At 61.2% G+C, this 17,084-nt stretch overlaps 1 protein-coding gene and 2 long non-coding RNA genes across 10 annotated transcripts in view; 2 read left to right on the plus strand and 1 right to left on the minus strand.

Moving 5' to 3' along the window:
• Positions 1–5,829, plus strand: LOC123596295. Of its 2 annotated transcripts, XR_006711651.1 has the most exons (3): positions 1–1,609; positions 2,826–3,094; positions 5,617–5,829. It is a non-coding gene; the product is annotated as an uncharacterized LOC123596295 (long non-coding RNA). The 2 variants fall into 2 exon arrangements; XR_006711650.1 differs by having other exon boundaries at positions 1–3,094.
• The window catches only part of LOC123596296, an 18,816-nt gene continuing 7,401 nt past the window's right edge, over positions 5,670–17,084 (minus strand). The window contains exons 2-3 of the long non-coding RNA XR_006711652.1: positions 13,084–13,091; positions 5,670–5,680 (exon numbers count right to left, since the gene is read on the minus strand). This is a non-coding gene — a long non-coding RNA (uncharacterized LOC123596296). The remainder of the gene's footprint in view (positions 5,681–13,083; positions 13,092–17,084) is intronic.
• CTBP1 (C-terminal binding protein 1) overlaps positions 15,959–17,084 on the plus strand; it is a 26,711-nt gene continuing 25,585 nt past the window's right edge. For 2 of the 7 annotated variants that reach the window (XM_045474845.1, XM_045474844.1), the window contains exon 1: positions 16,111–16,322. Coding sequence is in view for 2 of the 7 variants with exons in the window: in XM_045474844.1 (XP_045330800.1) it covers positions 16,283–16,322 (40 nt within the window). In the remaining 5 variants the exon portion in view is untranslated. Of the gene's footprint in view, positions 16,323–16,492; positions 16,551–17,084 lie in introns of those variants that run through there. The other 5 variants (XM_045474851.1, XM_045474852.1, XM_045474853.1 and 2 more) reach the window with 4 other exon arrangements.

Consider the following 17,084-nt stretch of genomic DNA (forward strand, 5'->3'; position numbering starts at 1 on the left):
TGTGTTGGCCTCTGCTGTTCCCGAATAAAGCCAGTCTTGCTGGGGAAATAACTGGCAGTTTTGTTTTTGAAGTTAACGCCCAGGCGGGGCAGCTCGGGAGTGCGTGAGAAGGGGCTGGGCTGAGGTCCTCCCAGTTCTGGCCAAGGGGACCTGAAGGACACCTGCTGGTGGGGGCAGGTGGTGTCCGCGGAAGTCTTCTTCACCCAGGGAAGGCGGCCGGTAGGAGGCGGTCCAAGCTCTTGCCCCGGCTGGGTGATTTCGTGATGCCTTCCCAGAGGAGCTGCTGCAAAGGCCTGCCCTGTGACCGGATGCGCTCCGCACCCCTGCAGCCTTGTGACCTCCGACCCCTGTGGGCGAGGCACCTGCACTGAAGCCACTTCGGGCAGAGATTCCGTCACAGGAAGCCGAAGTCACCCTCGCGGGTCCGTTTCGGAACAACCTAAATATCTCACCCGAGTATGTCCCGTGCCTCCCCTCCCGTGGGGCCACGCACCCGTCCCACGGGGACCGGTTTTTGGCTTCCGCGGCCGCTGTGTTCCTGTGACTCCGGGCTGGGAAGAAGGGCCTCGTGGGATTTCTGAAGGGGTCGAGAGGTGATGCAGCAGCGCCTTGGCCGATGTGGAGGCCACATGTGATGGCCGGATCCCTCCGCGGCACCTCCGGGATGGAAACCTCCGGAAGGCCAGGGAGCAGAAAGGGGGACACAAAGCCCTAATCTTGTGGAGAATCCGGGCTTGTTTACATGAGAGAATTTCATTTTCCTTTTTCCCAGTCCCTAGGGTGGCATTTTGTTCGTAGCGGATTCACCGATCCCCACCTGATCGGGGGACACGCCGGCTGCACAGCTGCCCTGGGAAGGGGTCCCGGACACTTGTACCCCCCGCCCCCCACAGCTGCCGACCTAGGAGTGGGGCCCCTCACCTGCCCACGCTGACCCCTTCTCCGGCTCCCTCCGCGTCGACTGCGCAGACTCCCCAGTTCCCGGAGCTGGTCAGTGTCCTCGGGTCCCGGGGCCTCTGCCCGTGCCCCTCGGTCCCGGAGTGTCGGCTGCCGGGCGTCGCTTCCTCCGGGGTGCCCTCCCGCCCGCTAGCCGAGACCCCCTGACTTCACTGTCCCCCACGGTTGCCGTCGCGTCTGGGCCCGGTCGCCCTTCCCCATGACGCTGAGCTGCCCGAAGCGAGCGGCCGCGTTCGTTCTCCCGCCACCGGCAGCGCCGAGCAGAGGCCCTTTCCGCCGTGTGATCTCAGGCGGGCGCCGCGGCCACCACCAAAGCGGGGGAGACGGGACACCCTCCTGAAGAGCACGGAGAACGCTCGGGCCCCTGCCGGCGCGTGGCCTCCTCATTGTCACAGCCCCGAGGCGGGTACACCAGTAACACCGGACTCTCTCCGCCTCTGTCCTCGCCGGCGGCTGGAGGACGTTCTCCCGCTTGGGACGTTCTCGGAGGTGGCGGGTGACAGAGCTTGCGGGTGGTGCCCCAGCCCGTCCGGTGTCCAGCGGGGGCTCGGGTCGCGCCCCCCTGGCCGCCCCCCTCCCTGGCCGCCGGCTGGAGAAGCCCTTCCCCTCCGGAGAGGAACGGGTGGGGGTCCTGTGTGGCTGGAGCCCACGGGTGAGGTTGTCCGGAAGGCCGCAGGGGGAGGGGCGGTGGTCAGGGTGGCTCGTGGACGGACTGTGGGCACAGTCTGAGATGTACCTCAGGGGTCTGAGCCCGGCCCCAGAGGTCTTTTCCACAGCAAGGGGGACGGACGTCAGGGGTTGGTAGGTGGTTCCCAGATGCTGCTGGTGTGGGTAGACCCCGAGAGAGAGACGGGGTCCCTGGGAAGACTGGAGGTGCAGAGCGGGAGCCCTGGGGCACAGCCCGACTGACCAGAAGGCAGAAGAGGGGCCGCCTGGGCCCGGCCATGTGAGGGTGTAGGCGGGGTTCTCCTCGGCATTACAGGCCTTCCTGTGTCTGGCCCGGAGGACGCCTGCTGCTGTTTGGGACCCCGCAGCCCTCCCAGCCGTGCACACTCCGGTGCGTCACTGCCCTGTTCAGACGCCCCTCGGGGCCTCGCACGGTGACGAGAACACGTTTTCTCACGGGGGCCACTCCCTGGCCTCGAGCACCCGGCTGGTGAGCCAGGCGTGGGGACCCCCAGCACCGGGCTCTGGGGCCCGTGCCCCACAGCCTCCCGGGAGTTCTGCGCGGGGCACTCAAGGAATGGGTGCGGATGTGCTGCCAGAAATGCCCGGTAATCATCCGGAGAAGAAGGTGGGAAATTGTCTGAGCAAACCTTGGAGCTGGGGGCGGGAGCAGAAATGGGAGATGACCTGTTTCTAAGGACCTCACGGTGGCATGGGGACACCCAGAGGACAGAACGCTCCGAGGATGCCGTCTGGACACAGGCTCAGGTGAGGGAGGCTGTGTCATCTGCTGACGTCATCTGCTGGCTGTGCCCCGCCCCTCCCCCTCGCGTTGACAAGGTGAAGGAAGGACCCTCCGCCTGAAGAAAGGGGGTGGGAACAGGTCCCACCCACACGGTGCCACAGCCCCGGCCTTCCTCTTCCTCTGCTGGTGCCAGGCCCCATGTTCCTGTGATCCGGGGCCCTTCCCCTGTCGCTGCGTCCCTTCCAGCACCTTCCCTTCGTGTCTCTCCGGGTGGCGGTCACCGCCTGGCGCTGCTCGGTAGTCGGTTTGGCTCCTTTGTCTGTGCCCCTGGCTGGTCAGGTCGGGGAGCAGGGCTTTGCCCGCCCTGTTCACGGCTACGTGTTCAACGCCTGGAGCCGTCCATACGATGGATGCCAAAAAGTAATTTCTAATGAATGAATTGTCGCTTCACGTTCAGCCTAAGAAGCTGCTGGAGACCGGAGTTTCAGGGCCCGCAAATGAACGCCGATCCCGCCGGCCACAGGCTTCCCACCGATGCTGGCCGCGGCGTGAGAGCGGTGTTCCCACGTGCTGGGGGCCGGACCGCTGTGGCCGGCCACGTGGCCATCCAGGGGACACCTGGTCCCCGCACGCACGGATCCTGGCAGATTATCCACATGCTGTCTGAAAGGTCGAGAAAGGGGCAGTCGGACAGAAGGAAACCGAATCCGGGCCCATGAAGCCGTGGTGAGCAGAGAAGTCGCTGAAGTTGGCGGTCGAGCTTAGGGCACGTGGGTGACTTGGAGGGTTTTAAAAGTAAGGTTTTCTAACAGCCATCTATAACTTTAGCGGTCACGATTTTGGTTTAACCACTATCCTGAGAGATCCCACACAGAAGGGGCCCAACGGCGGCGGAGCCCTCTCTTGACCCCTGCGGTGGCGAGGTGCCCGGAGGTCGGGGTGCCCACCAGCGTGCCCCCTAGACCTCTCCACACCCCTGTTTGCAGGCCGGGGGCCTGCGGCCTGTCCGCCAGCTCTGACGGCAGCTCTGGGGGGAGACGGGCGAGCTGTGGAAGCCAGAAGCGCCTGGCACGTCTCACCTCAAACCGAGGGTGCGGGACTGGACTCTGTCCCACAGTCTGTGGACGTTATAACTCCTGGGGTCTCAGCGACCTTATGGGAGACAGGGTCATCGCAGCTGTAATTAGTTAAGGGAGGGTCCCGCTGGTACAGGGCGGGCCGTGACCCAGCGTGGCTGGCGTCCTTATGAGAAGGTGAGACGCAGGAGGCCCGGCCCCGGGCCTCGGATCCGGGCCCAGGGGGCACTCTGCCTCCAGCGGGGTCTGAGGGGACCCTTGGGTGCTTGTGGTGGGGAGGGGATGGGGGGGCGCGCTCTGAAAGGCAGAGCACCAGAAACTCGCCAGGCTCTGGGAAGAGGTCCTCCCCGCCTCGGGCTGCCGTGGCCTGATGTCCTGTGTGCGGTTTTCCTTGTGTAGACTGCCCCAAACATCTCCGCTGAGCTGTTTCGATTTGTCCTGCTGGGGGAGACAGCAAATTGTTGTCGTGGTTCACGGTTCACGGTCACAGTCTGTCTGCCCCCCGGGGTCTGCCGCACTTTGACCCCCACACTGCGGGTGCCCGCCAAATTGTGTTTCCAGAGACCGTGCTGGGGAGCTCTTACCTCCGAAACTCCTGCCACGGGGCAGTGGGGGGAGGAGGAAGAGGAGGAAGGGGTGGGGGCCGGGCCGGGGGCGGGGGAGCGGCGACCCTGGGGGCTTGGCTCTGGCCTCCATCCATTTCTTGCTGGGCTGTCTGTCCTGGACTCCAGCGACCCTTCGTGGGTCAAGATTCGATGCCCAATGACTGAGGGGTGCCGCCAGAGGTCCCCCGTGCTCCCCTCCCCCACGTTGCCCGCGGCCCCGGGGGACCCTGGGGGAGCTGGACCCAGAGGACCCCCACAGGCACCGGGCGAGGTGAAGGCATCCAGTGCCCTGCCCTTGCTGCTGGGTCCCGCTGGGTCACCTTGGGTGGCTGGTTCTCATTCTCCGACAAAGGCCTGAGCCTCTCTCTGTCCAGGCAGCCGTCCCTCCAGCCATGGGCACCCCCCCCCCCCCCCCATCGCTGGTCCTGTAAGCTGTGCGTTGAAGGTCATGTATCATTGGAAAGTGATCAGTGATAATAGTTAGGCCAGGTTACGTTGTGGTCACCAAAGCCCCGGCGGCCGTGGCTCAAAACCACAGGCCGGGCGTTTTGCTGTTATGCCCGTATGCCCTCACCACCGTGCCCCGTGGGCCAGCATCCTGTCTGTCACCACTGTACGTACTCACAGCGTGTGACAGTACTGCCACAGACTCAGGGACCTGGAACGACACCTATTTTGGCACGTGATTCTGACGGTTTCTGTGGGCCAGGAGTGGCCCGGCCGCGTCCTCCTCGGAGGACAGACTGGAAAGGACCCACTTCCCAGCCCACCTGGTGGTCGTGACAGCATCCTGCCCCGGCTAGAGCGAGGGCCTGTCTCTTGCTGGCCGTCGTCTGGAGGCCACCCTTAGCGACCTGCCACATGCAGGGGGGAGAGTCGCTTCGCTAGGGGGGCATTAAAATCTCATTACGATAATTGTGGAAATGGCATCCCGTCGAGTTTGTGTGTTCTGCTGGTTCAAGCACATCGCAAGCTCCCCCTCGTGCTCAGGGAGGGGGGCGTGCGTGGGGACGGGAGGTGGGGACGTGCGGTGTGGCAGCCCCGGTCTGGCACCGCCACAGCGAGTGGCCCCGGGACCGCCTCGGTGGAAGAGGGCGCTGGGGCAGCTGCGCCGGCAGCTCTGTGTCGTGCCTCCGAAGCGACGCGTCACCCGCGTCCAGCTCTCCGGCCAGGACTTCTCTCTCGGGCCGGCCCGGACACAAGGAGTTTGTGGAAGCGTAATCCTCCGGCGATGGAAAGCAGGGAGAGATGGAAAGCAAATTTGTGGTTGTCAGGGTCTGAGGGGAGGGGAAAAGGGGAGGGGCTGCCATATAGGATGGGGTTTCTTTTGGGGGCGATGGAGATGGTCTAGAATTACCTAGCGGTGATGGTTGCACGACACAGTGGCTATCTACGTGTACGTCTATATCTGCATCTGTGCCTGTGTTTGTATCTATATTGCCTACATCTACGTCCGTATATCTGTATCTGCATCTGTATCTGTATCTGTATACCGGAAGCCACCGAATTGTACGCTTTAAATGGTTACATTTGATGTTATGTCAATTTTACCTCAATGAAAAAACAGCGTGCCAAGGAAAAGTGAGAATTTCCAGCAAGAAGAGGAGGGGAGACCATAGCCCCGCACATACCTTCATTTAGACTTCCAGCCTCCACACGAGTGAGGACCCATTCTGTTGCTTCGAGCCATCTAGTCTGTGGTAGTTTGTTTACAGTGGCCTTAGTAAACAAATACACGTATAATCCTAATTTAAAATAAAAAAAAATAGTGTGCACTAGATTTTATCAAGTAATGTTTCTTGTATATGTTGTGATGATTCTGTGGACAAGTTCCACCGATAATGTGTTAAATGTTCATTTGTCTTGCTTTTTTCTTTTTTTAAATGTTTATTATTCTTGAGAGAGAGAGACAGAGAGAGACAGAGAGAGAGAGCACATGAGCAGAAAGGGGCAGAGAGAGAGGAGGACGATCCGAAGCAGGCTCTGTGTGGACAGGAGTGAGCCCACCACGGGGCTTGAACTCACGAACCGTGCGATCGTAACCTGAGCTAAAATCAGACGCTCAACCGGCTGAGCCCCCCAGGTGCCCCGAATCATGGGTTTTCTGCTGATTCCTGGAATAAACCTAATTTGGCATAGTTACTATTTTTGTGCATGTTGATGGATTCCGTTGCTCATATTTTATAACTTTGTATTTCTGTTTCTAAATGTATTAGGCTATACATTTTTTTAATGTTTTTTTTTTAACGTTTATTTACTTTTGAGACAGAGACAGAGCATGAACGGGGGAGGTCAGAGAGAGACACACACAGAATCCGAAGCAGGCTCCAGGCTTCGAGCTGTCAGCACAGAGCCCGATGCGGGGCTCGAACTCATGGACCGCGAGATCGTGACCTGAGCCGAAGTCGGCTGCTCAACCGACGGAGCCACCCAGGCGCCCCTAGGCTATACATTTTTTTAAATTTCATTTTGGCATTCTCTGGGTTCGATCTCTCAAGATTACTAGGTAGCTTTCCTACTTCTCACTCATATAAAACACTTTTGATTAGATTTGGATTTCCTGTTCTTTAAATAGTTGGTGGAACTTTTCTTTAAACCATCTGCATCCGTTCTGGGGGTAGGGTACTTCTGTAAACTACTGATTCATTTTCTTCGTGGTTATCGAGCTGTTTGGGTATTCTATTTTTTCTTGAGTGATTTTGATAAGTTTAATTTCTAAAAATTCTTTTTAATGTTTATTTTTGAGAGAGAGGGAGAGAGAGAGAGGGAGAGAGAGAGAGCACAAGCAGGGGAGGGGCAGAGAGAGAGGGAGACACAGAATCCGAAGCAGGCTCCAGGCTCCGAGCTGTCAGCACAGAGCCCGACGCGGGGCTCGAACTCACAGACCGCGAGGTCATGACCGGAGCCGAAGTCCGACACTTCACCGATGGAGCCACCCAGGCGCCCCGATAAGTTTAATTTTTAATAAAATATTGCTTATTTTACTTAAGCTTTGAATTTATTGACAAAAATTGGTTATAATCTCTTTTTTTAATTTAAAATCTCTGTTCCATCTGTGGTCGTGTCACCGATACTGTTCAGTGGCGAGTTCTTCCCCCGTGTCTCCTTCAGTCTTGCCACGTCGTGACCCTTAGTTTATTTGTGACGATTACCTGCTGCTGTGCAGCACAGGACATCACAGCCCAGCGGCCCGAACGGCGAACACGTGTTAGCTGGCACTTTCTGCGCGGCCTGATCCGGTGTCCCTTTCTTGGGTCTTAGAGGCCGTGCAGCGGTGGCTGGGATGCGGCGTCGGGCCGGCCAGGGCGGGGTCCGCCTCCAAGCTCATTCACACGGCCAGCCGCCACCCCCCACCCCCAGTTCTGCCACGCGGGCTTCTGCACGGGGCAGCTTACGGCGTGCCAGCCGGTGTCCCCAGAGCAGGGGGGACGCAGAAGCCACAGTGACCTTCTTGTCACCCACTCTCGGCAGGGGCGTCCCGTCACTTCCGCTGTGTCTTGTTCCTTGGAAGGGCCGGCCAGCCCCGCGCTGGCTCTGGAAGGGCCGTCCTGGCGAGCGGGCGCCCGCAGGCGGGGTTAGACGCTTCCTGCCGCACGGTCACTGCAGGGAGCCAGCTGGGACTCCGCTCGATCCGCCTCACGTCCGCTCTTGTTTCCGGTTCTCAATCCCACAGGTCACTGCTTTACCGTTCGCCGTGCTCCCCGGGTCTCCCTCTAGCCCTTCTCCGCCTTTGCTTCCTCGTGCCCACGCTTTCCGGAGAGGGACTGCCTCCGAGGTCGAGGGGAGCCGCACCCTAAAAAGGCTTGCACGCGGTCTTGCTTCGTGGCGGGGTTCTCCCTGTCTTAAGGCCCCACTCTGATTCGTTCCCCGAACCATCAGTCACGTGTTATTTTACGGTTTTCCGTTTCCAAATGTTTGGTGATTGTTTCTCTGTACTATTGTCGTGGCGTCCCCTTGGGTGTTCTGTTGAGATTTGGTTTTGTGGCCCTGCGGCGCGTCCCTTGCTGGTAAACATGCCACGTGCGCTTGAAGGTAAGGGATCCCGTGGTGGCGCGTCTTGCTCGTGACCGTGTCCCCCGAGTGTTTGTGAGCGGGTTAATTCTAGGCCTGGTCTGTCGTCACCGTCCCTTCCGACCGCAGAGCCGATCGTTCTGGGGCTCTGCCGATGTCCGCCTTACGTATTCTCAAGCCGTGTGTTTGCTGCCTGCGAGTTCAGAGTCATTCAGCCTCCCCAGCGACCCGCTGCAGCGTTCCCGGCGTGCTCTCCGCGCGTGACCGCGGTCTTCGGGTGGATTCCAGCCGCGCCGATAACGTGGTAACGGTTTTCTCGTGGTTCACGCTTGCGGATACGTCTCCTTCCTTATTGCTTTGACTCTGCCCTTGGAATCGGGACACAGCTGCATTTTGTTTCTTCGCCCAGTTTGATAAGCGATCGTTAGAAACTGGCTCGTTTAAATCCGTGGAACTTTATTGGGATGACGGTCACGGTTTGAGCTTTTCCCCATTTTAGTTTTTCTCTTTACCACACTTCATCCTTGCCTTTTTTCTCTCTTCCCGACTCCTGTGAGACCGATCATTGTTTTCCTTGCCCCCCCCCCCACGGACTTGGAAGCTCTCAGTATTATTTTAGGGGCTGACTTCACTCTTCGAACACGCATATCTGGGGGCACCTGGGGGGCTCAGTCGGTTGAGCCTCCAGCTTCAGCTCGGAGATCAGGATCTCACAGCTCGTGGGTTCAAGCCCCCCATCGGGCTCTGTGCTGACACCTCAGGGCCTGGAGCCTGCTTCCGATGCTGTGTCTCCCTCTCCTCTGCCCTGCCCCGCTCACACTCTGTCTCTGTGTCTCAAAAATGAATAAAACGTCAACAGATTTTTTTTAAACGCGCGTACTTAAGGGCAGGGATGTGCCCGGCACCGCTGGCCTCCGCCGAGCAGTGCAAGGCCCCGCGCCACTCCGCTTTCCTGCCGCCTCGTCTTCCCGCTACCTCGGCTCCGCTGGCTTTGTTCCTCGACCGCCTGTGTCACTGTTACTATTTAACACGGGCAGTCCTCTTCGTTGCTTCTCGCTCGCACCTCCTCCCTCAGCCCCTTATTTCCTCCTGAAGCGCTTCCTCAAGGAGAGACTTCAACGCGGACGTGATGCTGATGACGTTTAGTCTCGTGTGTTCGAAGGTGGCTTTGTTATGGCCCCTGCTGGGGAGTGACGGTGTGAGCCCTCCTCCTCGTGTGAGCCCCCGGTGCCTACCCGGGAGCGGGACCTACACCCGCCGCTTCCCCGACCGCGCCTCCCGTCTTGCTAGAAGATTCCCTGTAGCCTTTCTGGCTCGTGTCCTCTGATGAGGCCATTTGCCGCCTGGGAGAGGCCCACGAGGCACCGGAGCACGGGGCCTCCGCCTCGCGGTCGGGGGAACCGAGACCCCCCGGGCGAGCCTTCGGATGAGGACGCAGACCCAGCGCCGTGACTGCAGCCGTGTGACAGACAGTGGGGCAGAGGGCCCGGCTGAGCCACGCCCGGGTCCTGACCCGCAGAAGCTGTGAGGACCAAAGTGTTTTGTTTTGAACTGCTGAGTCTCGGGGTAACTTTTTACACCAACACAGATAATAACGTCCTAAGGTAATAATTATTTTATCTCGAGACTTCGAAAAAAAGCAGAGCTACCACTATTGTTTGACTTTTACCACCGTCACCGACAAGTCAGCTGTCGTCATAACTGCTTTCGAGGTGATTCGGGGCTCTCTTTTCCTCTTAAGTTTTATGTCTTGTGTATTCTATGGTTTCACCCTCAAATGTAGCAATGTAGATTTGGGTTTTTTCCGGCTTAACACTCATAGTATTCCTGAATCTGAGGACTCGAGTCGTTCTCGTGACCACTGCTTTCTCCTCCGAATGTCGGTCCCATCCCCTGGAATCCCACCTGCCGTCATTCCCCTGTCCTCTCACTCCATCGGCCCGTTCACCGTGTTAACCGTGGTAGCCGATGCCCGCTTGTCGGACTCACTCTGGGTCATTCTTTGCCGGCCGGCCTGCTGTTTGTGTATCTGATGCCCCCGTGGTGGCTCCTTCTTGCTGTGACTCGCGCTCCCGAAGGTAAACTCGTCTTGTACCGGCGGGAACCACGTGGGGCTGGGTCAAGAGCTTGTCCCCCCCGGCGATCGTGCATTTCTTCTGCCCTGGTCCCCGTGGGCATCACTGGCCCTGGTCCAGGTTTCATGTCCCTTCGTCCGCCGCGGGGGTGACGGGGCCTGGACTGCGACGGCTCCGCAGGGCAGGATCTACACTGCGTGAGGCTCTGGGCCCTGGCTGTGTCACAGCTGCCCGGGCCCGCAGGCCTCCTTAGTGCCCTGTCCCTGCGAGCAAGGTCTCCTTGTTCACGTCCCTCCCAAGAGGGGGAGTGTGCTGTGCGGCCCTGGCCTTGGATGGGCCGGGGAGGCCTCTCTCTCCTCCCCTGGGTGGGTGTTGAACCCCTCCCGGGCCTCCGCCCTTCAGCGCCTTGCTGTGCTCTGTCCCCGTAACACTCCCAACCTTCTTGTGAGCTCAGCTCCACAGGAAAAGGCTGCTGTTTCGTTCTTTATTTTTTTTTTTAACGTTTATTTATTTTTGAAAGAGAGACACAGTGAGGGGGGGAGGGACAGAGAGAGAGGGAGACACAGAATCTGAAACAGGCTCCAGGCTCCGAGCTGTCGGCACAGAGCCCGACGTGGGGCTCGGACCCACGAACTACGAGATCACGACCTGAGCCGAAGTCGGACGCTCCACCGACTGAGCCACCAGGCGCCGCAAGGCTGCTGTTTCCATCTCGTACTTGCAAGTTCTGGGGGGGCAGGGGGGGCGTCTTGGGTTATGCCAGAGGTGGAAGTCTACTTCCGAATATCTGCTCTTCCCCCTGCATCGGTCTTCCGTGGCTCCCGTGAGGACACCCCACAAACCGGTGGCTTTATTAAAACAGAAACCTATCGCCTCTTGGTTCATGATGCCAGAAGTCCAAGATCCATCTGTTGGCAAGGTGTTTCCTTTTGGAGGTCTAAGGATCTGTTCCCTGCCTCTCCCCTCGCACACGGGGCTTTGCTGACAATCGTTGGTGTCCTTTGGCTCGTAGATATGTCCGTCTGCATGTGACACTATGTTTCTGTCTCAGGGCCTCTGTCCTTAGAAGGACACCAGTCGTTGAAGTAGGCCACCCAAATGGCCTCATTTTAACTCGACGTCTGCAAAGACCCTGTTTCTAAATGAGGTCATGTTCCGAGATCCTGGGGGTGAGGCCTCCAATGAATGCATTTGAGGGGGACACAATTTAGCCCATTGACACCCTCTCTTACCTAAAGCTCGGTGAATGACTCATAAGGGGTGACCTGTCTCAGGAGGGGCTCTGGACCGGCTGGGACACTTTCTCCCTGAACATCTGAGGCCACACCCTGTGCTAACTGGTGGGGGGAGCCGGGTGCAGGGGGCTTTCTGTGGCCAGGACCTCCGTGCCTTCCTCGGTCCGGCACACCGGGCGAGGAGGCAGCCTTCAGTTACCGTGACTTGTCCCGCCAGGTCCTCGCGAGCCTGCCAGACAGGTGACGGATGCTTCGTTCCCACTTGCCGACGGAGGAGGCTGGGGCCGGAGCGGTAGGGCGGCAGGGCGGACAGGCCAGCCCCCAGTGCCTCTCGCCCTCCTTAACCCGCTGCGGGTGTCCCCCCGTCTTGCGGCTGAAAACCCGAGTCTCTCAGAAGTGCCGTGACTCGCGTGGCGGCTGCGGGGTCTCGGTGGCGGGTGCTGCAGGTTTCACCCGCTGGCGATCTCTTTACCCACCGCTTGACCCGTGCGCACGGCTTCGTTCCAACTTTGCCAGGTGTCTGTAGACCGGAACGCGGTGTCCGGTGTTATCAGCGAGCACACGGGCCCTGGGGGAGGCGTGGCTGCCCCTCGGCCTCCACGCCGGGGTCGCGGATGCCAGCGGGAGCAGCGGACGCCCCGGCCTTCCCGGTTACGGCAGGCGTGGACGCCTGAAGTGGGGTTTTGCTTCCGCACGTGGCTGCCACGAGAGACCGTCACGGGTGTTTAAGTGGAATTCAAGGCCGTGAACACGGAGCCTCACGAAGAAGCATCTAAATGTTAGAGGTTCTTCGTGGACGTGGTTTCCCCCAGTAGCGGGTCCTCCCGTGGGGTCTGGGGCTGGCACTGTCACGCCCAGAGCCTGGGACCCAGGAGCTCCGGGGACTCTTGGGTCCTTTGCAGAGCAGTGGGCACTGAGTGCCTGCCACGTGCAGGCCCAGGACGGGCCCCGGGCACACGAGCAGGCAAGCAGGCCCGAAGTCTCCGGCCGGAAGGTGGGGTGGAGGTGGAGGGAAGAGAGGCGGGCGGGCCTCCGTAGCTCTGGTAACAGTGACAGGAGGCTCGGGGCCGGTGGGGCGGGGGCTGGGTCCACAGAGGAGCCAGGATAAGGCACCGGGAAGGCCTCCACGGGGCGACCATGGAGGGGGTGCCAGGGCAGATGCTGGAGCTCCGGGCCACCCTCACTTTCAGCTGCAGCTGTGAAACTCCCTGACTTCCTGCTCCAGCTATAAAACGAAGGTGGGGGTGAAGCAGACCCCAGACGGACGCCTTAATTCTGGCCCGAGACCCGCTGGCTTTCGGTAGCCCACTGCCGGTGTCCACGGTCCAACTCCCGAGTTTCTTAGCCCTATCCCATTCAGCAAGTCCGAGCCAGGGCTGTGGTTGGCTCCCTGGCGACCCCGCCTGCCCTCACCGTCCGTAGAAGAGGCCGACTGCAGGCCGACTCCCGCTGCGCAGGACGGGGTGGTCAGGACCGCCTCTGTCCCAGACCCTCAGCCCAGCCTCAAGTTCTTCAGGTTCCCGCCCCCACCCGCGTCACCCCTTCCACCGTCAGGAATAGAACCCAAGGCCCCAACCCTCCCCCCACGTCAGGACTTTGCATTCGTTGCTCCCTTTCTGAACTATTCTTCGCCCAGATCTCTGTAGGACTGCCTCTCTCCCCACCAGGGCTCCACCCCTCTCCCCTCCGTGACTCCACCCATGTGATGCCTACAGGGCCTCCTTCTGGGCCCTGAGACCCAGAGCCGTGGAAACAGGAAGCCAGCAGGCACGCCTTGGTGTCTTGAGAGCCGTCAGAGTCACTGGAAGGTGCATCCTAAGGCCTCTTCTCAACGCCCTCGGGAGAGGCTGGTCTTTCCCGGGTGGCCTGCGATGTGTTCTCAAGAACCACCGAGTAAATGCCGAGTGAGCGTCCCAGGGCCGGGGGTGGGAGTCGCAGACCTGCTTCACGTCCGCACTGTTGTGTAAATCATGCAGGCAGGTGTCTGCGCAGTGTCTCAGAGGACCTGGAACAACTAAAAGACAAAGGGTCTTTTATCGTGCATGGAGACAAAAGCAAAATGGGAATTTCTGCCATTAGGAACGTTCTCGAATTCCTAAGGAAAGAAGCCCGGGCTGCAAGGCTATTATCTCCAGTGACCCGGCCAGGCGGGTGTGCTCCCTTTCCCGAAGGAGAAACATGCTCCAGTCTTCCTGGGCTCACGGCTGTCTTCCGCAGCTGGCAAAGTTTGGCTTCCACAAAAGCAGAACTGACTTACCAGGTCACTTTGGGTGCAAACCCAGCTCCGAAGAGCAAAGAGGTGGGGCCCCTCCTATCTTCTCCTTCCAGGTGGTGAGTTTTCCTGGGAGGGGCAGCTTCACCTGGAGGGGACAGTTGAGCTGGGCCAGGCAGGGTGGGCGGCGCTGTCCTAAAGGTCAGGGCCCACCCTGTGGGCCGTGGGGGACACACCCAGGGTGGGAATGAGCTTCTGCGGGGCCATCTCATCTGCCCACCCCAGGCCCTTGTCTACAGGCCAGTTCGGGGCCTTCAGGGCCACGTGCAAAGGTGGGGAGGGGATGGTGAGGGGGAACGGAGGGCATCAGCGCGGTGGGCTCCCAGAGGCGGGAACCTGCGGCCTTGGTGCCTCTGGCCAGTCCTGAAGATGGGGGAGGCACGCATGGTGTAGGCAAGTTCAGAAGAGTGCATCAGTTTTCCCCACATCTCCACTGAGCAGGTTCCCACCTCGAATACGTGGGAGGAGGTGAGCAGAAACCCTGTCCCCAGGGAGAAAGCCCAGACAGAAAGGCAACTTCTATAATAGGCATGAGGATAAAGACAGAAGAGCAGGGGAAGGCAGCAGAAATAGCACATGCAAAGGTCCTGTGGCCAATGGGAAGACGTGTGGCTGGAACATGGTGGGCAGGGAGGGACTCCTGGCTGGAGGACAGAAGGGAGGTTAGAGGAAGGTTAGGTGGCCCAGGCCTCAGGCTCTCTGACTGTGGAAAGCAGCTTGCACCTCCTGTTGGTGCAACGAGAAGCCACAAAGAGACTTAAGTAGGGGGACGACAGCATCTGATCTACATGCTACGGTCACTCTCAGGGGAGAAGTCATGCCCGTGACCCCGTTTGGGGCGACTGTGGGGTGGAGGGGTGGGCCGTCCAGAGGACCTGAGTACATGTTACGTGAGGGAGCGCTGCGTGCGAGGGGGAGAGGCGTGGGGGTGAGACGTGCACCCAGGTCTGCAGTTCTTGTCTTTGCCTCGTGACCCAATTTGCATCTGCGTTTAGAACAGGTTCTCTGAGACGTTTGCTACATGTGCCCTCATATCCTGCTCTTCCATTTCCCCTGCACAATCTAATTAATCCGCGTTGGGAGGTATTTTCATAGGTGAGTACTACGCGAGGGCTTAAGAGCATTTGTTTTGCAAATAGATACCCAGTTCCCTGTTACTCTTTATGGAATCCACCCACGCTCTCTCACCAGTTTGTGAATTTTGAAAACAACAGGAATCCTAACAGGATTCCAGGATTGCCCACCACGGCCCGGTGAGCTGTACCAAGAGCTCAGCGCTAGCTCTGTAGCTGTCGTGTGACTGTTTTGTACCTAAGAGGACAGTCATGTTGCCTATCCTCACTGCCACCTGAGAACGTTCCAGCTCCCGGGACCAGGGGCTCCCAGGGGCTCCCAGGTCCTTTCCCATCACCTGATCACCTCACTCATGGGGCCCGGCCAAGCCCACCCCAGGGGAGCCCTGGTGACCCTCCCGCCAGTGCCTCTCTGGAACTAAGCATAGGTTGCTCCGTCAGGGGCCGGGGACCCTGCTTCAGCCGCGTGTGGCCACCTCCCAGGGACCACCGGGCTTAGGGAAGTCCCCGCTTAGGCTTCTTGAGGCTGACTTCTGGTTGCCGCACTTCTCTGCAGGATCAGGAAACTATTCCCGGGTGCCTCCCACCCATGCTTCACCCCACCATGGGTGCACCTCCTCCTTGGTCCCAGGAACCCCAAACGTAAGACCAAGTTTGCCCAGAGAAATCCTCTGGGATCCCTGCCACAGCCTCCCGCGACCCTTTAGCCACCCAGGCCACTGCGCCCCTGCGGTGCCTCCTTGCAGTGGCCCAAGAATATTTAAACGATCCCGGCCTAGGAGCGCTCGTGGTGTGGGGTAGGTGCGGGTGCAGGGCAGATGCGGCCTGGCACTCGGTTGGGTGCTGAGCAGGTGCGGCCTGCCGGTAAAGGTCCAGTGGGTGTGGAGCAGATGGCACACGGCGAACGTGTGTGCGGAGAAAGTGTGTAGATGGGTGTTTGTGCGGGTGTGCCGGTGCGAGTCACGTGCCTGTGCGGGACAGGTGTGTGTATGTGTGCGCGCGCGGGTGCAGGGCAGGTGGGGGCCTGGTGGAGGCCTAGCAGGTGCACGTATGGGTGCGGGGCAGAGATGTGTGTGTGTGTGTGTGTGTGTGTGTGTGTGTGCGTGTGTGCGCGCGCGCGCGCGGCAGGTGGAGGCCTGGTGGGTGCGGGGCAGGTGCGTGTGTGTGCGCGCGGATACGGGGCGGCGGGGGAGGGGGTTGCTGGGTGCGGGGTAGGAGGGTGCGCGGATGCCGGTAGGTGCGGCCAGGCGCGGCCGGCGGGAGAGCCTCGCTGCCGGGGCGGGGCGGGCGGGGCGGGCGGGCGCGGCCAGCAGCCGCCCGCGTCTTGCTGCGCGGCGCTCGCGCCTGGAAACAGGAGACTGCTGGGCCGGAAGCCCCGCCCGCGCGCGCGCCGCCTGTCCCCGCCCGGTGGAGCGGCTGCTGGCGCGGCGCGGCGCGGCTCGGCACGGCGGCGCCCGGGCGCAGGCGAGCGGGCGGAGCAGCGGACGGCGCCCAGGCCGCCCCACGCGCCGGGCTCGCGGCGGAGCGCGCCGGACTCGTCGGGGCCCGCGGCCGCCCGCGCCTTTCAATGGGCAGCTCGCACTTGCTCAACAAGGGCCTGCCGCTCGGTAAGGCCGCGCGCGCGCATTTCCGGCCGCGGGGGCGGGGCGGCGGGCGGGGCGGGCGGGCGCGCGCGGGCCCCGGCTTTGTGTGCGAGTGCGCGTGCGTGCCGGTATCCCGCGCGCCGCCGGGGGCGGGGCCGCGGAGGGTCGTGCGCGTGCGCGAGCGGCTGCGTGCGAGTGCGCGTGCGCCGGCGCCGCCGTCACGCCAGCCCCCGCCCGCCGCCGCCCGCGCAGGTGACACAAAGGGGCGCCGCGCCCGGCCCCTGACCCCCAGTCCCGGCCCTACAGCGCCGGTGGTGCGCCCTGGCGTCTAGACCCGGCGGCCTCACGGCCCCTCGCGGGCCGGGCCGCTGCGTCCCGGCCCGCGTCCGTCCTGCCGGGACCGGGCCGGCCTCCCGGCGGTCGCGTGGCCTTGTCCCCTCTGGGCCCCCCCGTGGCCTGGCCGTTGTCCCCGTTCCCCGACCTGGACGCGCCGGCGTGTGGAGCCGCCGTGGGTGGGCTCCCGGGGCGAGGCCGGGCGCGGACTGCGGCGCGGGGCTGCGTGTCTGCGGGCGCCGAGCTCCGGCCCTGCGCCCCGGGCGCGTTTGCTGGCCGCGTGCTGCCGCGGGTGCCGGGCTCCTCCCTCGCTGCTGCTCATTCAGGCGGTTTTGGGGGCGCTTAGCTTTATGGCACGCTTCGTGCTGCCCTTTGAAGTTGTTTACTCATTTTCTAAACGGGAATAAAATTAGAGCGCCCAGCTGGTGGGGAGGGCGGCTCTTCCTTCCCTGG

The sequence above is a fragment of the Leopardus geoffroyi genome, chromosome B1, assembly GCF_018350155.1.
Source record: "Leopardus geoffroyi isolate Oge1 chromosome B1, O.geoffroyi_Oge1_pat1.0, whole genome shotgun sequence".
NCBI classification, from domain to species: Eukaryota; Metazoa; Chordata; class Mammalia; order Carnivora; family Felidae; genus Leopardus; species Leopardus geoffroyi.